This window comes from Meles meles, chromosome 14 (genome assembly GCF_922984935.1).
Source record: "Meles meles chromosome 14, mMelMel3.1 paternal haplotype, whole genome shotgun sequence".
Taxonomy (NCBI): Eukaryota; Metazoa; Chordata; class Mammalia; order Carnivora; family Mustelidae; genus Meles; species Meles meles.
The window spans coordinates 25,900,721-25,922,381 of NC_060079.1; the positions used below are offsets into that span (position 1 = coordinate 25,900,721).

The 21,661-nt window shown below is 36.1% G+C and overlaps 1 protein-coding gene across 1 annotated transcript in view; it reads right to left on the bottom strand.

The window, feature by feature from the left end:
- Window positions 1-701: 701 nt before the first annotated feature.
- ITM2B (integral membrane protein 2B) overlaps window positions 702-21,661 on the bottom strand; it is a 28,371-nt gene continuing 7,411 nt past the window's right edge. Inside the window, exons 2-6 of the mRNA XM_045978128.1 lie at window positions 6,423-6,551; window positions 4,822-5,028; window positions 3,141-3,251; window positions 2,343-2,493; window positions 702-1,449 (exon numbers count right to left, since the gene is read on the bottom strand). Of these exons, the coding sequence (XP_045834084.1) occupies window positions 1,364-1,449; window positions 2,343-2,493; window positions 3,141-3,251; window positions 4,822-5,028; window positions 6,423-6,551 (684 nt within the window). The 3' untranslated portion in view covers window positions 702-1,363. The remainder of the gene's footprint in view (window positions 1,450-2,342; window positions 2,494-3,140; window positions 3,252-4,821; window positions 5,029-6,422; window positions 6,552-21,661) is intronic.

The window sequence follows — 21,661 nt, forward strand, 5'->3', positions numbered from 1 at the left end:
AATTTTTTTATCTTAGGAATTTACAGTGAAATTACAAATATATATTTTATATATATCTATGTATCTATCTATATATGATTTATTTATTTTAGAGAGAGCGTGAGAGTAGGGGGAGGGGCTGTAGAGAGAGAGAGGGAGGTAGAGAAGCAGATTCTGCATTGAGCCTAACAAAGGGCCCAGGCTCACAATCCCAGTATTACAACCTGAGCCAAAATCAGGAAGTCAGGGGTTCAACCAACCAAGCCACCCAGGTACCCCAAAATTACTCTTAGATATTTTAAATGGTGGTGGATTCTAAACTATTTCAGGTAGAAAGTAACCTTGGAAATAAAAGAATCACCATTGTAACTTGAAATGCTCCATTTGTGAGGGAGACATTCACAGAAAAGCAGTATATTTTATGCTCCTTGGGAACTTTAGCGTTAAGAATAGCCAGGCCTTCCATTAACTACAAAAACATTAGTTTAAATGTATTACACAGCATCTGTCAAGGTTGAGTCTTAGATGTTACTTCAATAGTACCCATGAAGAATGTAACTTATTTTAAAAGCTTGTTTTTATTTTTACAAAATCTACAATTTTACCCACTGTAATAGTGAACTGAACTTTCAAGAAATACTTTTTTTACATGGATTATCTTAAGATATAAAGAACCAAATAACTCTTTGGTTTTGTTATATGGGAAAAACAACACACAGTCCTTTAGTCAAACAACTTTGTGATATTTATATTCCATTGCACAGATATGGGTTATACAAATTAGTAACACAAGTTATTTCTTAAATTCCAAACATTTTCTAAAATATTATTACAGTAGATGTCTAGGATATTAAAACATGAAGGTGGAAATCATACTCTAAATAGTTAAATATGACACTGAAAATACTGCACATTTTAATTAGAGGAAAATTAAAATGTGTGCTCAAATGCTCTAACAAACTAAGTAGCAGGGCAGCTAACAACTACGAATAAGTCACTGTGGTCCATTTTTACGTATGCATATATATGATTATTCTTTAGATAACCCCTCCTCTGGAAAATGCATTAATTCAAACACAAAAATCTGGATAAATGATTCAAAGAAATTTAAATTCTTCCTAACACATAAGATCTATGGTGAAGTGTAGTATCATCTATGACTTCATACAACTACTAATTCAAGATAAAAGACACCACACTTGGAAAGAAGAAAAGATTTTTAAAAGGTAATGGTTTTAATTGAATTAATGAGATGAAAAGATAGTGAAGCCCTGTTTGCTACTTACATGAAAGATCTTAAAAAATAATCACTGCACAAAATACAAAGGGTGGGGGGTTATGCTGCGATATTAAATTTTTCTCCCATAATGTTTTTCTTGACTATTCAAGGACAAATTACAGTTTCCACAGCAAATTTGTTTTCAAAATGCCGAATTGTAACACAATTGCTGACTTCACGTTTCTGAATACCTGTTGGGGAGGGAAAAAATTTTTAAATTTCTGGTTAAGTAATTCATACTTAACATCAGTTATATTATTTATACATATAAAAACATTTTACTCTATATATTAGATGAATTTCTGCAGTTACTGGAGAAAATAATTTTCCTCTCTTGTCTAAACTAAGTGTCTTAATAGATCTTAGCAACTAATAATAATGTCATATGTAAATTTATGACCTCGAAGGTACTGGAAATATTCTGTATCTTGACTGTGGTAATAATCTGTTGAAACTCAGAACTGCACACTAAAGAGGGTGAATTTCATCATATGTGTAAATCTGGCTTTAAAAAAAATCATCAACTATAAAGGAAATGAAAGGAAATGGGGAGATACTGTCATTCTTGTTGTTCAGGTTAAAAAAGGAAAGATTAAATGATCTGGCAAAGCTACATTACTTGTGTCAATGCTCTTCTTCAGCCAATTTCCCTTGTAATTAACCTGACTGTGACTATCTTCAACATGATCCAAAAGATTACGTTTAGAATCCAGGTCCCTGAGCACATAGCTTCAGAGCTTCTCCAGAGACCTCCTGGACAAGAAGAACTCTTGCCCAGTGTCAATGAACCGAAGTGGTGGGATGGAAGGTTGGGCTGGGTGACCACATGGAAAGTGAGGTAACAGTATCTCAAGGCATTGACACTTCACATTCACCTAATTCTCTCTATCGGAAAAGAGCTGATTCAGAATTCAGATGATTCTCTGGAAATCTAGAAATACCGTATAATGACACAATACTTCTACTTTCTCACTCCTGGCAAACATACTGATAACAATACACCGGCTTACATCTAAATCTGGTCTGACACAGTGAAGTGAACGACAAACTTTTCTGCCAGGACTTTAACAGTAAAAAGTATTACCTCTGATGGTTTCTCTGCGTTGCAGTTTGTAAGTTTCCTTGTCATGGCACAGTCGGTAAATAAAGAAACCCAGGTGATCGATGTTTTCAATGCGATCAGTGATAACCATGTGTTCATGAATCAGATAGGACTGAGGCAAATAGGTTCCAGCCTATATTTGGAAGAAATATTATATGAATACCTCAAAGGATACACTGAACAGATGAGGAAAGATACAGAATAGAGACTGGCAAACTACTGCCCACCATCTGTTTTCATGAATGAAGTTTTACTGCAGTACAGTGATGCCTGTCTATTTACATACTGTCCATGAGTTGAATAGTTTGCAACATAGATCTTATTTCTTGAAAGCCTACTATTTATTATCAGGCCCGTTGGGAAAACTCAGATAATAATTTAAGAGATTGTATTTTATTTCAAAATATAAAATAATAAAAGGACAAACCCCAAAATCCTGAGTCTTAATTCCTCTTTATAAAGCTCTTAGCTATACTTCTGGTGAGATGGGCATTTATAGGACTATTATCTCAACTGGGAATTCTAAGATCCTATAACAGCATTATTCATAAGAAATACTTGAACAGGGGCACCTGGGTGGCTCAGTCAGTTAGCATCTGCCTTCGGCTCAGGTCATAATCCCAGGATCCTAGGATTGAGCCCCACATCAGGCTGTCTGCTCGGGGGAAGCCTGTTTCTCCCTCTCCCCATCCCTCTGCCTGTCGCTTGTGCACTCTCTCTCTCTGTGTCAAATAAATAAATAAATAAAAGCTTTAAAAAAAATATCTGAACACCTTATACCTTTATGTTAATAAGTAACTCCAGCAGGTTTCTTGGTGGCATAACAATGGAAGTGTTCAGTGGAATCACATAGCACTTATCCAGATTAAGATCTAAATAGGCTGTGAGTTTCTGGAAAGAGAAAGATACATTTTCATTAGATTACTATCTGTAGCAGAGGCAGCACCTGGAGTTTTAAGAATAATTTATACCATTAAAATGGGCTGGCTTTAGGACATATAAATCACTTGCACTTCAAGAAATGAAGTATTTGGTAGGATAGGAACAGAAGGTAGTAATGAGAGGAAAAAATTATTGCTACTAGTAAACAAAATTCTTATCAGGAGTTTGCTTCTATAAATGATTAACAATAAAACTATTAAAATTAACTGCAAATAGCTATCATCTGGTTAAGAGATACAGTCACTTCTCTCACTTTTAAGCCCTAACACCTTCCAACGTATCCATCTGTTATGTGTAAAAATTAACTTCTCTCCTATGCATCTAGAATGGTACTAATTACTACCATCCTTAGAGAAACTGAAATAATAGTCAATTAAGTGATTTTTCTGTGTTCTTATGGTTCAGAAAGATTGTCCCATAGGATGGTTTTAAGGATTAAAATGAGTTATATCAAATCCTGTAAACACTTAGATTTCTAAGGGCTCAGTATTAGTTATTTACTATTTGTTTTGGACAGGCTTATTATTTTGAAGTATGTATTTTTTAATCTACTTTATAAACATTCATCACATGTACTTATGAGGCATTAAATATTTGTAAAGCTAACTTCAGTACTATGCCTCCTGAGTGTTTAAACTGGCAAAATTATATACAGATGCAAAATTCACAGAAAATACGTACACTTCTGAATTTCAGAATCCTGGTTTAAGAAAACAAAACATTCCTGGGACAAAAATTATTGGGGAAATTTAAATATCAACTAGATATTAAATAATACTATATTATGTTCATTTTCTTAGATGTGATAGTGAATTAGAATTATATAGAAGAGACAAGAGTTCAAGTGTCAAATATGAGAAAAAGTAAATTAATTTGGTAAAATTTTGGAACTGGGTGGAAAATTTGGGAGATTCACTGTTTTCTCACCTCATCTTTTCTGCATTGCATAACAATATTCAACACTAGGGGAAATGTAGAATGAGAACTTAAAAACTGATTAAGAAAATAATACAGAACTAAAGTTACTAAATGCTACATAGAAATGGGACCATGGGGGCGCCTAGGTGGCTCAGTGGGTTAAAGCCTCTGCCTTCGACTCAGGTCATGAACCCAGGGTCCTGAGATCAAGCTCTGCTCAGCAGGGAGCCTGCTGCCCTTCCTCTCTCTGCCTACTTGAGATCTATCTGTCAAATAAATAAATAAAATCTTTAAAAAAAAGAAAAGAAAGAAAAGAAAAGAAATGGGACCATGAATCTCCCCTTAGCTAAGATAACAGGGTGAGGAGGAAATAGTAGCAATTTACTAGCAAAAGAGCAGCAGCCAGAATTGGACTCAACATCAGATGTCGGACAGTTTATATCTTATAAGGCAGAAGAAACCCAAGTCCATTTTTTCTTTAAATAACAAGTCATCTCTAAATAAGAGAAATTAGCAAATACTGAAATTAAAACTGTAAAGAGCATTAGTTTAAAAATCTGCCCTTGTTTTTTTTTTAAACAGTTCCAGGCACCTGGCTCACCTTGTTAAAGTCATGAACAATGTTGGCAGGATCACTGTCTGCAAATTCTGGGACAGGCACACTGATGAATTCAACCTCATCTTCCTCAAAGATCTTAATATTTTCCTCAATGGTCTGGTAGCGAGCAGCCGGGGCATCTGCAGAAGGCTCGTTTAGGATGACATCATCTTTGATATACTTTATTCCACAGTAGTACACGTCATCGGGCTATAGAGAGTTCAAACACTATTTAAGCAATTCAGTGGGAGACAGGTTTTTAAATGTAGGCATTACTTAAGCTGCCACCGCTATCTAAATAGTATTTTGCTTGCAAACTCTTTTAGATGACAAGTCAGACAGTTTAATTACAGAGCTAACATATCCTTTAAAACGGGGTTCTGAAGTATTATAAAGAAAAAAAAAGTCGTTTCAGAAAGAGAAAAACAGCTGATTTTTCCTTTACTTTTTGTAGTTGACAAAAATAGAATTTAAAGCAATTATTCATCTGGTGACAAGTAAATCTGAAGAAATACATAGGCCTACTTCTACCTGTAGGCATTATTTTTAATGAAAAAATGTATTTTAAATAAATGTTTTTCTTCTGAAATACACTTTTAAGACTTTTTGATGTGAGTCAGTGATTAAATGATTTTTCCCTTACTAGCTAAAAAAGGGATAGTTTTTCTGTAATTTTTACAGGAATATAGGTAGTTGAGACTTTTTCCTTAAAATGTATTATAATTAAGTGGAAATATCAGATTACAGTAATCATTATAAAGACTGTTTTTTAAAAAGCTTATGTGAAGGCTATGAGTATATAACAAAACGTTAAGGCAGAAGTGTTTCCTCTGGAAATGTAAAATCTTTAAGTAAAATGTAAAAAAAAAATCTATGTAAAAAAATCTATGTAAATGTAAAAAAAAATCTATGTAAAAAAATTTAGTAAAATCTATGTCATGGTTTCTTCAAATTTTAAAATGTTAAAAAAAAAAACCTACTAACATTGTTAAGAGAAATGTATCACAAAACAGAGATCATAAATCATGATTATCATTAGAAGAAGTATGTGTCTTAACCCACTAGGATTAAGGATTTCTATTAAACACTCTGAGTTATCAATGTTCATCCCAAATTACTTCAACATCACTGCTGAAGTTACACAACCCTTGAAGAAAAATCAATGGCTGGGGAAGAGGCAGAGAGATGGGGTGCCAGTGTGTCCCGTGTCCAGGAGTAAAGTCAAATTGTAGGCAAGTCCAAACTGGCTACCAAGTTAGAATCCATCAATATGACAACATTTTGATGTTGTCTGATGTATTGTATACATAGTATACCTTAGTAACTAGAGTAGGAAAACGAAGACTAGTCAATTTTGAAAAATCATCCAATAATCTGTCCTCTTTAGTCAGCAACATTTCAAAATAACATTATTCTGCTTTTAGTGACTGCCCAATAGGCTCAGCAAATGTATGTTCAGATTTTTAAAACACAACTTTAAAACAGGACTATCACCCTGGCCAAAGGCCACAGACAAAAAATGCAGGCTTAGAACAAATTTGGACCTACTTTCTAATATGCATGAAGGAAAGGCAAAAAGTCCTTCTTAGCATTTTTCCACTTACTTGAAGTGCAAAGTATTTGTACAGGTATGCTCCTCCCAGAATGACACCTGCCAGCATAAATGCTAGTCCAAAGCACATGCACCAGCACCAGGCTCTTCTCTGGCCAACTGGTACCACTTCATCTGGGTCCTAAAATAGGAAAAAGACCAACAATGGTCAGTATCATATCTCCAGTCAGAATCACAGAAGGGTCAGGATTCAAAGAAGCCTGAAAAGGATGATCATTTTATAGACAAAGGTAAGAAAGACCAATGGACCCAGATACGTAACAAAATCAACCCAGGAATTATTAGGTGGTGGTGCCAGGACTCACCACAGCCATCAGTCTCTTGGTAGAGTTCTACCTTCTTCTCTCAACACCTTTGCTACTCATACCTCCCGAGCGGTTAACATACTGCATGATTCCTAATTTCTGTGCACAACTTTGGTGACTAAAATATCTTCTAACATTTAAAAATTCAGAAAAGGCTACAACCCAACTCTGTCATACAATATTACGGTGCTGAGCCTTATATATACAACCCTCAGTGTGCACTATATTATATTATAAAATTATGTATTAGCCTGCTACAGGTGGTTCATATTTCATAGCAGGTATCAAACCACTCCTAACAATACACAAGAAAAAGTAACAGGAAATTAAGGGACAGAACAACTAATATGAAACAAATTCTTTGAACAATTGGAGTCTTGAAATGCTCTTATTAATTTTCCTGCCATACCCTAAAAAACAAATCTAGTTTGACAGAAGTCTTCATTTTTAAGATAGAAGCAGTAGAAAAATGAGAAAAAGAGTGAACAGAAAAAAAAAAAGCTTATTAAGTCAAAAGACATGCAGTTAGTTAGAATTTTGATTTGGACCCACTCAAAAAAATAATTTAGCCTCAGAATGTCAAATGGGGTCACAATGTTCAGGCCTTTAAATACTCCCGTTGCCCTTCTAACTCAGTCACTCTGTCACTTCAGATTTATGGCAAATTTCTGATTTGGACCCAGGTTCATGTCAAAGAGCCGACAACTGAGATTAGCTGCTTGTGTCATCAAACTCATGGCTCAAGATATATTGTACAGACAGCAGAAGAAAGGCTCCAACTGACCCAAAAACAACGTGATAGAAGATGTTCTCGTTAGTAGTATGTACGTATAGCCTCTCGAGGATAGGACTCTGATCTTTGCTTAGAAAAATCAATGTCGGCTGTATTAAGGGAGAATGTAGACTTGATCCACACCTTTACAGATAAACAGGATATAAGAAAAAAGGAAGAAAAACTGTTATCAACAATGCTGGATATGGATGAAACAAGAATATAGTTAAAGAATGAAAGCTCCAAGTCCAAAAAAAGAAAGAAAGAAAGCTAAAGTTGTATTTTTCAATGCTAAGACAAGGAATTTCAACTTGATACCACTAAGGAAAAGTCCAATCCCATTTGTCCCAAACAGCCAAGAACACTCAGGGCTAGACTGATTAACACTCAGATTAACTGAGGTTTTACACACAGAATGTAACACTGTGGAATAAATGCCTTTCAACTTGAGGATTGGATCAGACACTGTGAGAGCATTAACACTCTGCTGTTAGTAGGTGAACTTGCCAATGTACTGTATATGTACTTAAGACAAGTGTACTACGAAGTAGTATGTAAAAAGAATAAGCCTAGAATAATTTATCAAGTCATGTAACATATTCCATCTGTAAACAGAAAGTTACAAGAATTCCCCAGAGTCATAAGGTAATATGAAACTTGAATGATAAAGTCTAATATTTTGCTTGAGCCCTTGTGAGATATAAATACCTAAGGAGATAAGAAACAGTTCCTAGCATAATTAATTTTAGGGTGGAGGCAGGGTGGGGGGGGGTGGAGATGACAGATGGAAATAGTCATTTCCAAACATTTGGTATCAGCTGCTGAGACAGTCAAATGTGCGTATAACACCCACCCTGTTTGGCAGACTCCTTCTCTAGCAACACATAAATGAATATCCAAAGACCATGGGCAGACACTTATAAAAAAAAATATACAGCCCCAACTGTCAAACTGATGACAAGTTTCCAGGCCATTTAATGTATCATTTTTTTAAAGATTTTATTTTTTTGACAGAGACACAGTGAGTGAGGGAACACAAGCAAGAGAGTGGGAGAGGGAGAAGGAGCTTCCTGCTGAGTAGGGAGCCCAATGAGGGGCTCCAACCCAGGCCAAAGGCAGATGCTTAACAACTGAGCCACCCAGGCACCTCTAGTATATCATTTTTAATTGGTCAGCAAATTTCAAGAACAAATTATAAATGTCTACTATGTGCCAAGAGCTGTGCTAGGCACTGGTATATAGCCCCTGCTGAGAAAGAGATCATTCGGATCAGCCTGGGAAATAAATACACACAAAGAGAACGTAAACACGATATGGACTCTAACAGAAGAATGCAGAGCACAAAAAAGGAGACAATGTTTGGAGTACATCTCCTAGAGGAGAAAATACTAGACTGGAATGTTGAAGGACAAATGCTCATTACTCACAGAGAACACAGAGTTAAAGGGCATTATATTGAAGGCAGAGAATGAATAAAATCATGGAACCAGAATGCATGACATCTCCAGGGGACACATGTGCTATGGCTGGCATGTCCAATATGTGGGGAGGGTACAAGAAGTTAAGAATGGAGAGGTTAACTGGGGCAGATCACAAAGCGGCTTTATATACCATGCTTTGGAGTTTGAATTCTCATGTTCATTCAAAAATCACATTTCTGGACAAGGACAACTAAAAAAATGAAATTTCTCTAAGAATTTAATTTATAAAATGCTTCACTATCCACAAGTCATCTGTTCAGCACTTCAACAATATGAACCATGGTTTAAGAATCAGAAACTAAGTCTTCAAATAACCACATCATAGACCCAAGTTCATGCACCATAATCATGTACTTCCTAAAAGAGCTACTGGGTCTTCAAAATCTATCTAATCTCTTTTGTTTCCTCTTAATTTTTAGTGATCATTTCCTACCTTGCATTAGAATAATTCACATACACATCTTCTACCCACCAGGCTGTAAGGTTCTTTTGACTATCCATTCATATTCATTTTGCATTACTGGTAGCTCCAAGCTAAGTTTAGTACTTGGTTGGCACTCAACAAATATTTGATGAGTGAATGAAATTTAGATCTGTTTTTAAAGCTTGGGTTATTTATTTTTTTAATGACACATGAAAGTTACAACCACAGCCAGCGTGATAGTGAGGGGTGGGAGGAACGTAAGACTTCATGACACACAACAGATAGTGGCTATTTAGCAAAGAACAGTAGCCCTAAGTACTTAGTCCAGTTCAACGTTTATTAAGGACCTGTTATTTGCAATATACTGTGGAAGATCCCGTGGGAAACACAAATGTAATTAAGGCATGGCTCATGTCTTAAGTAATTCACAGTCAAAATTAACATTATTCATGACAGATAAAGGGCATACCATATTACAATCTGAGTCATGGAGAAAGCATTAAAATATATTAAGAACAGAGAAGTTTTTAATCTGATTTATTAAAAGTGTATTTTAAGGGCACCTGGGTGGCTCAATGGGCTAAAGCCTCTGCCTTGGGCTCAGGTCATGATCCCAGGATCCTGGGATGGAGACCCACATAGGGCTCTCTGCTCAGCAGGGGGCCTGCTTCCTCCTTTCTCTCTGCCTGCCTCCTCCCTACTTGTGATCTCTCTCTGTCAAATAAATAAATAAAATCTTTAAAAAAAAAAAGTGTATTTTAAATGATTAACTCCAGAAAGAGTAAGCTTAAAGTTTAAAAGGCCACATATGCAAGATTTAAGAAACGCCCAATGACCATCTCAATATATGTCAAAAATCCATTTGACAAACTCCGAACTCCCATTCATAATAAAATTTCTTTGCAACCTGGAAAGAGGTGAAACTCTTTAACATGACTAAGGCTAATAATGATCAAAAACCCATAGCAAACCTCATACTTAATGGTGAAACTTCTGACTTAATACCATTAACCTTTCAAGTCAGGAATTACGAGGGTTGCCCACTAAAACTGATTCTTTGTTTCCATCCAACATTGTATTAGAGATCCTAGGTAGTATACACTGATAAGCACAAGAAGAGATATAAAGATTACAAAAAAGAATGCAAAACTATCATTATGTGTAAATGATATCACTGTCTAGAAAATCTGAGAAAGTAAAATTCAAACTAATTGAAGTTCAGCAAGATTGCCGAAGATTGGTAATTAAAACTCAACTGACTCAAAGATTTATGTATTAGTCATACCATCATTATTCATAATAGCCCCAAACCAGAAACAACGCAAGTATCCACTAAATGATGAATGGATAAACTGTGGTATATTCATACTGAATCAAAAATATGCTAAGTGAAACAAATCCAACATAAAAAATTACTTATTGCATGATTCTATTTTTATCAAATTCCAGAAAAGGCAAATGTAGTTACAAAAAAGTATAGTTCAGTGGTTGTCATGGCCAAGAACTGGTGAGGGAGAGACTGAAGACATATAAGGAAATTTTTTAAAGATAATGGAAATGTTTTAATAAAAATCTAAAAAAAAAAATTTCAAAAAGGGGCGCCTGGATGGCTCAGTGGGTTAAAGCCTCTGCCTTCAGCTCAGGTCATGATCTCAGGGTACTGGGATCGAGCCCAGCGTCGGGCTCTCTGCTCAGCAGGGAGCCTGCTTCCTCCTCTCTCTCTGCCTGCCTCTCTGCCTACTTGTGATCTCTGTCTGTCAAATAAATAAATAAAAATCTAAAAAAAAAATTTTCAAAAAAAAAAGATAATGGAAATGTTTTGTATCTTGATGGTGGGGGATATACAACTTTGTTATTACTATAAATTCAATCAAGTCATATACAGGGAATGGATGAATTTTATTGCATGTAAACTATATTTTAATATAGGAAGTGGGGGGGGGAATCAACTGAGTTCTTACATAGCAGGCAATAAGAGAAAGACTAAGGATACCAAGTGCTAGGGAAAGTGTGGAGCAATGGGATTTGAGAACTTTTGTATAGTTGGCAGGAGTTGGTACAACTGCTCAGAGAATAATTTGGCAATATTTAATAAAGTTTTACACACACACACACACACACACACACCCTATGACCCAGCGATTTCATTTCTAGGAACGTGGCCCTAGATAAAGTTTTGTATGTGTACATAAAGAAAAAGATCCAATGATGATTACTGCTGAATGGTCAATATGGAAAAAATTAAAAATAACCTACATGTCCATCAAGTGGAGAATAAAGTATTATAGGTTTATATAATAATTAAAATGAGATCAACTACCATAGTTGGTTTTAAAAGCTTAGAAACACAATCCCAAATTATAAAAGAAAAAAAAGGCAAGTTGGATATTACCAGTATACATTTAAGACTTTAAAAACATATCAAATGGTACTATAAATTCTCTGGCCTTGTATGCTTGGATTATAACTAAAGGATAACAACAAAAATCAACCAAAAAAAAAAAAAAAAGGAAAATCACTCATGAACAAGGGCTTCTTTGCCAGGGTATATGAGTTTACCTGGCCTAATTTAGAACAAGTCAGAGACATTTCCTCCCCTTGTACTGCAACAGAACTAGTGCACCTTAAATTATGCTGATAGGGTAAAAGAGCTCCCACAGGTGCTTCACAATTATCATCTCATTAATCTTCCTAAAACCTCAAGTTTTTACCCCAGTTTATAAATGAAGACACTGAAGCACACACTGGCCTATAATCAGCCCTCTACAATAGTATGAAAGACGCAGTTTTCGGAAGCATTCTTGCTCTCTCGTTGTACTAATTTCTGGTTTAAATAAATCTTCTCATCACACGATAAAGTACGATTACTTAGCCGATTATATTTTAAGCAAAATGAAGGATGAATTCTGTTCTGGTACTTCAATTAGTTAAGAATCAGGTCACCTCAGTCAGCTCCCTAAGAGGTTTCCGTAAATGTGCTTCCATTATCAGCTTAACTCAGACAAAACACAAGGGTTTTCATATAATTTTGATTCTGTTCCTATACTAACAAATCACTGTACATCTTCAGGCACTTCTCTTTGAGCCTTCTTTATAGGATGAATGAAGACACATTTTTTCCAAAGCTCTCAGATACACTATTATGCAATTATTATGGCAAATGCAACCACAAAGCCTTAGGAACCAGAATATTAAAAAGGAAAACATCTCTTAAGGTTAAAAATTGTATCAATGAAGAAAAAAGAGAGAGGAAGAAAGAAGAGAAGGAAGCAGGGAGGGAGGGGGACAGAGATGGTATGAAAATGTTTTAAGTATAAAAACAAGACAGAAATAGAGAAAAGAATCAATACAATTTATTCAATTCAAAGCAGCATGAACTACTGAACTTTCAGGAATAGATTTAGAAACATGTACTTTTTAAAGATTTTATTTATTTATTCATGAGAGACACACACACACACAGAGAGAGAGAGAGAGAGAGAGAGAGAGAGAGTGAGAGGCAGACGGACACAGAGGCAGAGGGAGAAGCAGGCTCCCCAAGCAGCAGGGTGCCTGATGTGGGACTCGATCCCAGGGCCTTGGGATCATGACCCGAGATGAGGGCAGATGCTTAACCATCTGAGCCACTCAGGCTCAGAAACACATGCATGTACCCAAGAAACATGTACATTTTTAAAACACATTTGGTAGGGATGCCTGGGTGGCTTAGTCAGTTAAGCATCTGCTTTTGGCTCAGGTCATGATCCCAGGGTCCTAGAATTAAGTCCCACATTGGGCTCCCTGTTCAGCAGGAAGCCTGCTTCTCTCTCTGCTTACCTCTCTCTCTCTCCCTGACAAAAATAAAAATCTTTATTAAAAAAATACATTTGATAATATGAATAAACTTGGAGATGCACAGGCCAGCTGCCCATGGATATATCTGGCCTATATACTATTTCCAAAATACAGAATTAGCTGCCAACATTTAAAAAAATCTAATGACTCAAATTTTTACACACGAATTTCCTGGTTTTCTCAACTCCTCCTAATTTTTTTCCCTAGCAGAAGACCAAACATACCAAGTTATTGGCTACTGTGTTGCCCAGTTTTGAACTAAGTCCTGCTATGACTGGGTATATACATCCATCTGAGAACCTACTTTATAAAACCAGTCTAAATCGTTCCCCATATAAAGGATTCTGACTTCTGAGCTTCAGACTGGATTAATGTTCTCAATAAAAAACCTTAATGCTTTAAATGACACAACAGGCAAATTCTCTTACGAATATCGAATCCAAGTATGAACGGCATAAGCAAGCCAAAAGTGTAATAGAGAAGAGGTAGAACTGGACAAGCCCAGAAAACTAGGCCAAGAGCTACAGGAATCCAAGACCTTCTCCAGACAACTCCCAGTTCCCAGAAAACAGAAAAACAGCTAGAGAATGACAGAAAGCAACTTGGCTGTAATACAGTCTATATTCCAGGAAAGGCAAACTACAGAAAGACAAAACAGGGATGGAGGGACAGCCAGAACTACAAAGCGGTATCAAAAAGAACACTCTGGGGCACGTGGGTGGCTCAGTCGGTTAAGTAGCTGCTTTCAGCTCAGGTCATGATCCCAGGGTCCTGGGATCAAGCCCTGCATTAGGCCCCCTGCCCAGCAGGGAGCCTGCTTCTTCCTCTCCCCCTATCTGCTGCTCTGCCTACTTCTGCTCTCTATCTCAGTCAAAGAAATAAAATCTTTAAAAAAAAAACAAAAAACAAAAAAAAACCCACTTTGGAGTGAGGAAAATATTCTACATCTTGACTGTGCTGATTATACAACTACATTTGCCAAAATTAACACAACAATATACCTAAAAGGGCTGAATTTTCATTATATAAATAATACTCAAGTAAAATAAAATTATTCTCCCCTTCCCCAATTTATAAGCAACAGGACAGTTTCTTCCTAAGACTCAAGTAAATGATACTAAAGAAACTAGAAAAGATAGGTGAAGACAAAACTGAAGACAGCAGACAAAAAAATGTCAGAATTTTGGAGGATGGGGAAGCTGGACAAGTTTAACTTCTCTATCTCAATTATGTCATCCTAAACATGGATTAATAGTAGCACCTACTCACAGGGTTGTTGCAGGGATTAGATGAGGAAACATGTGAAACATTTAGGTCATTGGTACACAGTAAACAGTAAGTGATCAATAGATAACAGTTATTATCTCACCACCACCTGGTTTAGCTGAGAAAGGTTAAGCTGAAACAAGCATCCACTGGGGCTGAAGCCAATAAAAAGCCATCTACAACAAAATCCTGAAAAGGCCAACTGGAAAAAGACTGACAGTACTGGAGGGGAAATTAAATCATTTCCTATTCCAGTAAGAATTTTAAAGTAACAAATGAACAAACCTTGGTTATCATTTAAGATCTATTTAAAATTTTTCCAAAATTCTTTCCCAACTATACTCTTAGAACCACAAAAGCTATGTAGGTGATGACCCCAACAGATTACTATTATGTAGAATACCAGTGCCATCCATTTACTGCTGGTACATGTTCTGTCCACCTGACTTGTACATGAGCTTTCTTTCCCAAGTTATGGAGGCATCGAAAAGACGTGACCCAGCGATCTGTTCAGTATTAACAGCACTGATTATCAAATATATATTCTATGTAAAAACAAAATATCTATGGCTAAAAAGCTAACATCTATAAAGACATCAAATATTTGTTGACATTTTGTCTTGTTCATTTAAATCAGTATCTGAATTATGCTTTCTCATTTTACTTTTCAAATTAAGATGGCTACTATCTCCTCTATGGTGAGAAAAGTCCACATGACAAATGTTGTGTCTAGCACATAAAAAGGAAGCAGTTTTCCAAGTGCTTGGCATTATATGGATAATAAAGTTACTGCATTAATTTGTACTCGGACTAAAAAGAGGTTTAAACAGAAAGAAACTGGGGGCCTGGCTGGCGCAGTTGGCAGGGCGTGCGAATCTTGATCTTGGGGTTGTAGCTTCAAGCCCCAGGTGTAGAGATAACTTAAAATAATAATAAATGAAAAGTGAGAAATCAATAAAAAATACAATGTCTACAAAACAGATTTTTCATTAATGTCCTTTTTTGTGAACAAATCCTGCAATACACAAAAAGCAATAAACTGCAATAAACAAAAAGAAATTTTTAAGCTATTGCATAATATAACTATTCTGAAAAATTTAAAACTGAACCAAATTATTGGCAGTATATAAAATTGGCAGAGGCCTAGGTTAAAAAAAATATATAGGTCAGAACTAAATATATATATATATATATATATATATATATATATATGGCTATAAATGCTTTTAGTGCTGGATCACAATTTCATCATTTTTTTTTTTAAGATTTTTATTTATTTATTTGACAGAGATCGCAAGTAGGCAGAGAAGCAGACAGAGAGAGAAGGGGAAGCAGGCTCCCCGCGGAGCAGAGAGCCGGATGTGGAGCTCAATCCCAGGACCCTGAGATCATGACCAGAGCCAAAGGCAGAGGCTTTAACCCACTAAGCCACCCAGGTGCCCCACTTCATCACTTTATATTAAGGACAAGAAGAGTATCTAACACAAAGCACAATGGTAATATAGGAATACCTTAAACATTCTCTATTCTTTTTTATACATATTTTAAAGATAGCCAATATTCTTCAAGGTGTTTATTCAATCTACACTGAAGAGAATTTTCTATTTTAGGAAATGAAATTTCAGGAGATTTTTTTTTTTTTTTAAACAGGCTCCATACCCCAATGTGGGGCTTGAACTCAGAACCCTGAGCTCAAGAGTCCCATGCTCTACCAACTAAGCCAGCCTGGTGCCCCAGATTTTTAAATCCATATTGGTGAGATCTAAAGGTATTGGATAGTCAAGAGCATTATATACAACTGCTATTTATTGTTAATCATAGCCTTTACCAGAGATCAATAAAAGTGGTCAAGACAGATTTCTTCTGGCACTGGCTGAATTATGAATTCCTACTGTTATTAATAAGAATATCAACTGGGGTGCCTGGGTGGCTCAGTGGTTAAGCGTCTGCCTTGGGCTCAGGTCATGATGCTAGGGTCCCGGGATCGAGCCCCACATCCAGCTCCCTGCTCAGCAGGCAGCCTGCTTCTCCCTCTCCCACTTCCCTTGCATGTGTTTCCTCTCTTGCTGTGTCTCTGTCAGAAAAAAATAAATAAAATATTAAAAAAAAAAAGAATATCAACTGTTTTCTTAAAAGTTGAAGTATAGGGGCGCCTGGGTGGCTCAGTGGGTTAAGGCCTCTGCCTTCGGCTCAGGTCATGATCCCAGGGTCCTGGGATTGAGCTCCACATTGGGCTCTCTGCTCCGCCGGGAGCCTGCTTCCCCTTCTCTCTCTGCCTAGTTGTGATTTCTCTCTGTCAAATAAAAAAAACAAACAAACAAAAAAAAACCTTGAAGTATAAAACAAAACAAAAACAAAGTATGATAGGAATGTTCTACTGTCTATAATTCATTATAAAATTAAGTGCCAAGATGGGGGGGGAGCAAACTTGTTCCAGAATCATTTTTGTATAAATCCCAGATTTTAATGTCATTCAACAAGATAATTATGCATTTATATTCAAATATGAGTAATTCTATTTAAAATGCAGAACTCTTCATAAAAACTTCCAAGTATATTCTTCTAAAGGCATGAAATAATTTAAATGTGGAAAGTGTATTTTCTGTCCAAGTTTAGAATTTTTAAAGTTAGACAAAAGGACTACTGGAAAATATTCCAGTTCTGGAGATCAGAGATATGTGTCTATCATGAACACATCAAAAGTCCTTTGAACCTATGCCCAACACCAAGTACATGCACAATACATACTGGGTAATCAATCACTGGATCTTGCTCCTTATTTCACCACTCCCCTGGCTCTTGGATCCAAGGGTGCTGTGTTCTTGTGACATTTAAGTCAGCTGTGACTTAAGGTGGTCTACACAATCGGCCGGTCTCTCCCAGCGAGGTGCTACTTGAAGACTGGGATGCTTAGTAATTTTTAAATTCCTAATTTAGCACCTGGCCATGAGGTACATGCCTCTGAATATGTGATCAGAATAGTTTTCAGAAAGAAAACATCTACTATGGAAGGACCATGAAAGCACATTTAGTGCAACACATCGTTTTACAGATAAATATAATGAGGCCCAGAGAAGTTAAGTAAAATTATTTGTGTAGTATCTTAGAACTCCTAAGGCCTGAATATCTTCTCACACTCTATGTACATCATAGGGAAGGAAAAGCATGGGGCTTTTCAACCATGCAAATTAACTCTGATAACAGTGACGTGACAGCATGCCACAAAAGGATAATGCTGATAACCAGTCAGAAATGATTTAGCCTGAGTTTCCACAAAATTATGCTCTAAAGACTTTACCTGAATTGAGCCATACTCACACTAAGCACTATGCCTTAACTATTAAAACAGTTGTGTTATTATTATGTTTAAAAAGTTAGGGGTGCCTGGGTGGCTTAGTTGGTGAAGCATCTGCCTTTGGCTCAGTTGTGATCAAACTTTCTGCTCAGTGAGGAGTCAGCTTCTCCCTCCCTATGCTGCTCTCCTTGCTCATTCTCTCTCTCTCTCTCAAATAAATAAATAAAATCTTGAAAAAAAGTTTCAAAACAAATTAATGGGATTTTTCTCTTCATCAAATTACAAAGGACAGTAACAAGAATATTAAAATCATATGTGCATGAAGCAAAAACAACAAAGGAAAATAACTCAGGCTTACAAGCATACAAGCATTTGAAAATAAATAGATGAAACTGAAGTAGAGTAACAAAGCCACAAAGCAAAATCACAAAGTTGGTAGTGACCGAGTTGTCTCTAACTCATGAAGGAGACAGTTTTTGAACTTTAAAGAGAGAGACCAGAAGATGATGCTTCATGTATCTTTTTTAGGCCATCCTGTAGGATCCTGAAACTAGTGCTAATATGGGGCACCTGGCTGGCTCAGATGGAAAAGCATGGAACTCTTGATCTTGGGGTCATGAGTTCAAGCCCCACACTGGGTGTAGAGATTACTTATATAAACAAACATTTAAAAAAAAAAAAACCCTAGTGCAATAGTAATAATCCAGACAATAATGGTTTCCATTAATAGCTATTATCCAAGTCTATTTTTAATGTGAAAGGAAATATTCCAATAATCTTTAAAAAGCTATTAAGACAGCAGAGTTAGAAGTCCTATGATTGATTTCCAATTAAAGTCATGTTTTCTTCCTGAAAACTTGACAAAGTTAATAATAAAGGGATAAACAAATAAATACATCTTTAGCCAGAGAATGGAAATGAATGACCTCAAACTACATCAATAAAAATCTCAAGAGCCAGAAGCATAAAGAAAAAAATCTTAAGCTTCTATAGACTGGGGGGGGGGGGGGGGGGGGGAATTGGTCAAAAAAACCAGGAATCAGAATGGCATGAAGTAATGCCATCAAAATGCTGAAAGAAAATTACAGCTAACCTAGAATTTTATACCCAAATCAATCACCAATTAAATGTGAGGATAGAGATTTTCAGATGTGAAAGGTTTTTTTAAAAAAATTGATCTGATACATTTTCTCAGATTCATAAAACTGCAGATAAAACACAGGATAAAGACAAACCAATTCAATTCCAGGATGATAATTACTCTTGGGCATCTGGGTAGCAATATGTCTAGATTATAACCAGTCTAGATGGTAAAACTGAAGAATGACAAACGGAAAACTGCCAAGAAAAATACAAAACTTGGTAGGTTATCTAATAAGTTTGTAAATACCCAAAGGCAATTATACTGCTGTCAAAGTCTGAGGATGAATTAGCAACAAATACACAGAAAATTAAGCAACCCTCCCTGGCCCAAGAAGCAATTATTAAATCCAGGGAAAATAAAACAATTTTGTATAAGAAAGAACTTAGTAACTTTATTAGATTATACTATGTTACTCAGATGTAAATGTTTGTCAATTACAATAAAAGCACAGAATATCAATTTAACCAGAAATTACTGTAACTACACCTTAACACAGAATATGTTTGTAATATGTTAATATACAGAAAAAGCTAAATATTCACTTTCCATATTAGGAAGCCAATAGGTAATATCTAAAATTGTGAAAAATACAAATAAAACAAAGAAAGTGCATAGAGTTTAAGTTTTCCAAATGTGGTCCAGGGTCACCCTTTTAAGAGTTTCACAAGGTCAAAACCATTCTCATAATAAAACTAAGACACTGTTTTTTTTCATTCTCACTGACTAGTGTAAAGTTTTCCCAGAAGCTGAATGTGTGAGAGCACAACAGGATGACCACAGAAGCTGATGTGAGAATCAGCTATTATTAATAGTCTTCTACTAAGCTATTCATCAGAGTGTTACAAAAATGTAAACGTGTTACCCTTACTCTCTTCTTAATTTCTGGTTATCTGGAAAATTTTAGTATTCATAAAAATGCCATTTATGGTAATATGTTATAGGTTTATCATTGCTATTTTAAATTAGTTAATAGTCTTAATTTCTAATATAGTAATTATCAATAGATATAACCTATATAAATCAAAAGCTCTTTGGGTCCGCAACAATTTTTAAGAGTACAAAGGTGTCCTGAGACCAGAAAGTGAAAACCACTTTTTTACAGAAATGCGGAGCTAGATCACCATATATAGCTAGGCAGAATATTCTGAGCACAAGGATGCCAGGCCAAGGAGATCAAGAGAGCCAGAATCCAGTCTGTATTCCGCTACCAAAACCACACTCTTTTTTTATTTTACAGAAAGCCTAGAAGCTAGAGTGAACTCAATTGCCTCAAATTAATCTTCAAAGATAGAAATTAGATTAGTGGTTGCCTCTAAGGGGAGAGGACAGGCACTAAAAGGACATGAGAACTTTCTGAGTTGATAGGTCTATCTTGACTGGGTTATTCAGGTGCATGTATTTAAAATTATGTAACTATACACTCAAAATCCGTATTATATATAATTATACTATAATCTTTAAAAAGCGAGTTCCTCTGATAGGGCAGGAATATTTGTATTTTAAAACTAAGCATTATTTGGTAAAACCCAAAATTAAATTTACAAAATTAAATTCAACGTCTTTATGTAATGGAGAAATACCCACTTTTTAATGAAAATGGATACAAGTACTGCGTGCTAAGAATTCTACATTACAGGGAGAAATCCTCACCAGAATATCTTGTAGAGGATGATTTAACAATAATAATGTTATCTAACTGACATGCAACACAGGGATAAAACAATAATGGTAACAGAAGTACTACTCCAAAACAAGAATGATGAGGGGGAAAAAATGGGACTTCAACAGATGGGGACAGAGGAAGCGCATTTAACTAGTTTCTAAGTAGCAGGCACTCTGAATTTTATCCCAACAACACTTCAGGGCTGGTGCCACCAGACTATTTTGCAAATGAGGGAACTGAGACGTGGGGAAGTTTCTTGACTTGTCCAAGTTACCAGATCCAGGTTACCCCACATGAACCTTTGACAGCAGGATCTCAACCTATCTGAAAGTGGCTTTAAGTTTGCGGCACTGGTCCCTAAAAAAAACAAAGCAGAAATTTTAAGAACTGCTCTGCTTCGTTAACTTTACTTCTATCTTTAAATCTTCCCTTCTAGAAATTCTGAAGGTAAGTTTACTTGAAACAAGTGACATCTGCAAAGCTGAATCAAGGCCAACTGGAAAACTCGGAAGATGCTACATTTGGTCTCACATCACATGGCTGTTTAACAATCTGAGGACTGCCAAACCCTGTCTGACAGTTGTAGTTTTAAGTAACAGTAACAGTAGTACTGGTAACAGCAGTGAATGTCTCTTCTTTAAAAAAAAAAAAAGAGTCGGGGGTGGGGGGGCAAAGGGAGAGAGAGTATCTTAAGCAGGCTCCAGGACCAGCACACGGAGCTGACAAGGACCTGATCTCACTACCCTGAGATCACATCCTGAGCCCAAATCCAGAGTCAGCCATTTAACGGACTGAGCCATCCACGTGTCCCTAATGTCTTCTGAGTCTCACTCTCACTCTATTCCAGCCATGGTGATAAACTTTTTACAGATTATCATACTCCCCATTTTGCTGAAGGAGAAACTGAGACAAAGAGTTGAAGTAACTTACCTCACATATCACACAGTAAGTGGCAGAGATAGGATTAAATCCTGAAGTTTAAGTGCATAGTCTGAGTTCTCAGTAAGCAGACAGTATTGCTTCCTGAACTGTACACCCCTCGACAGA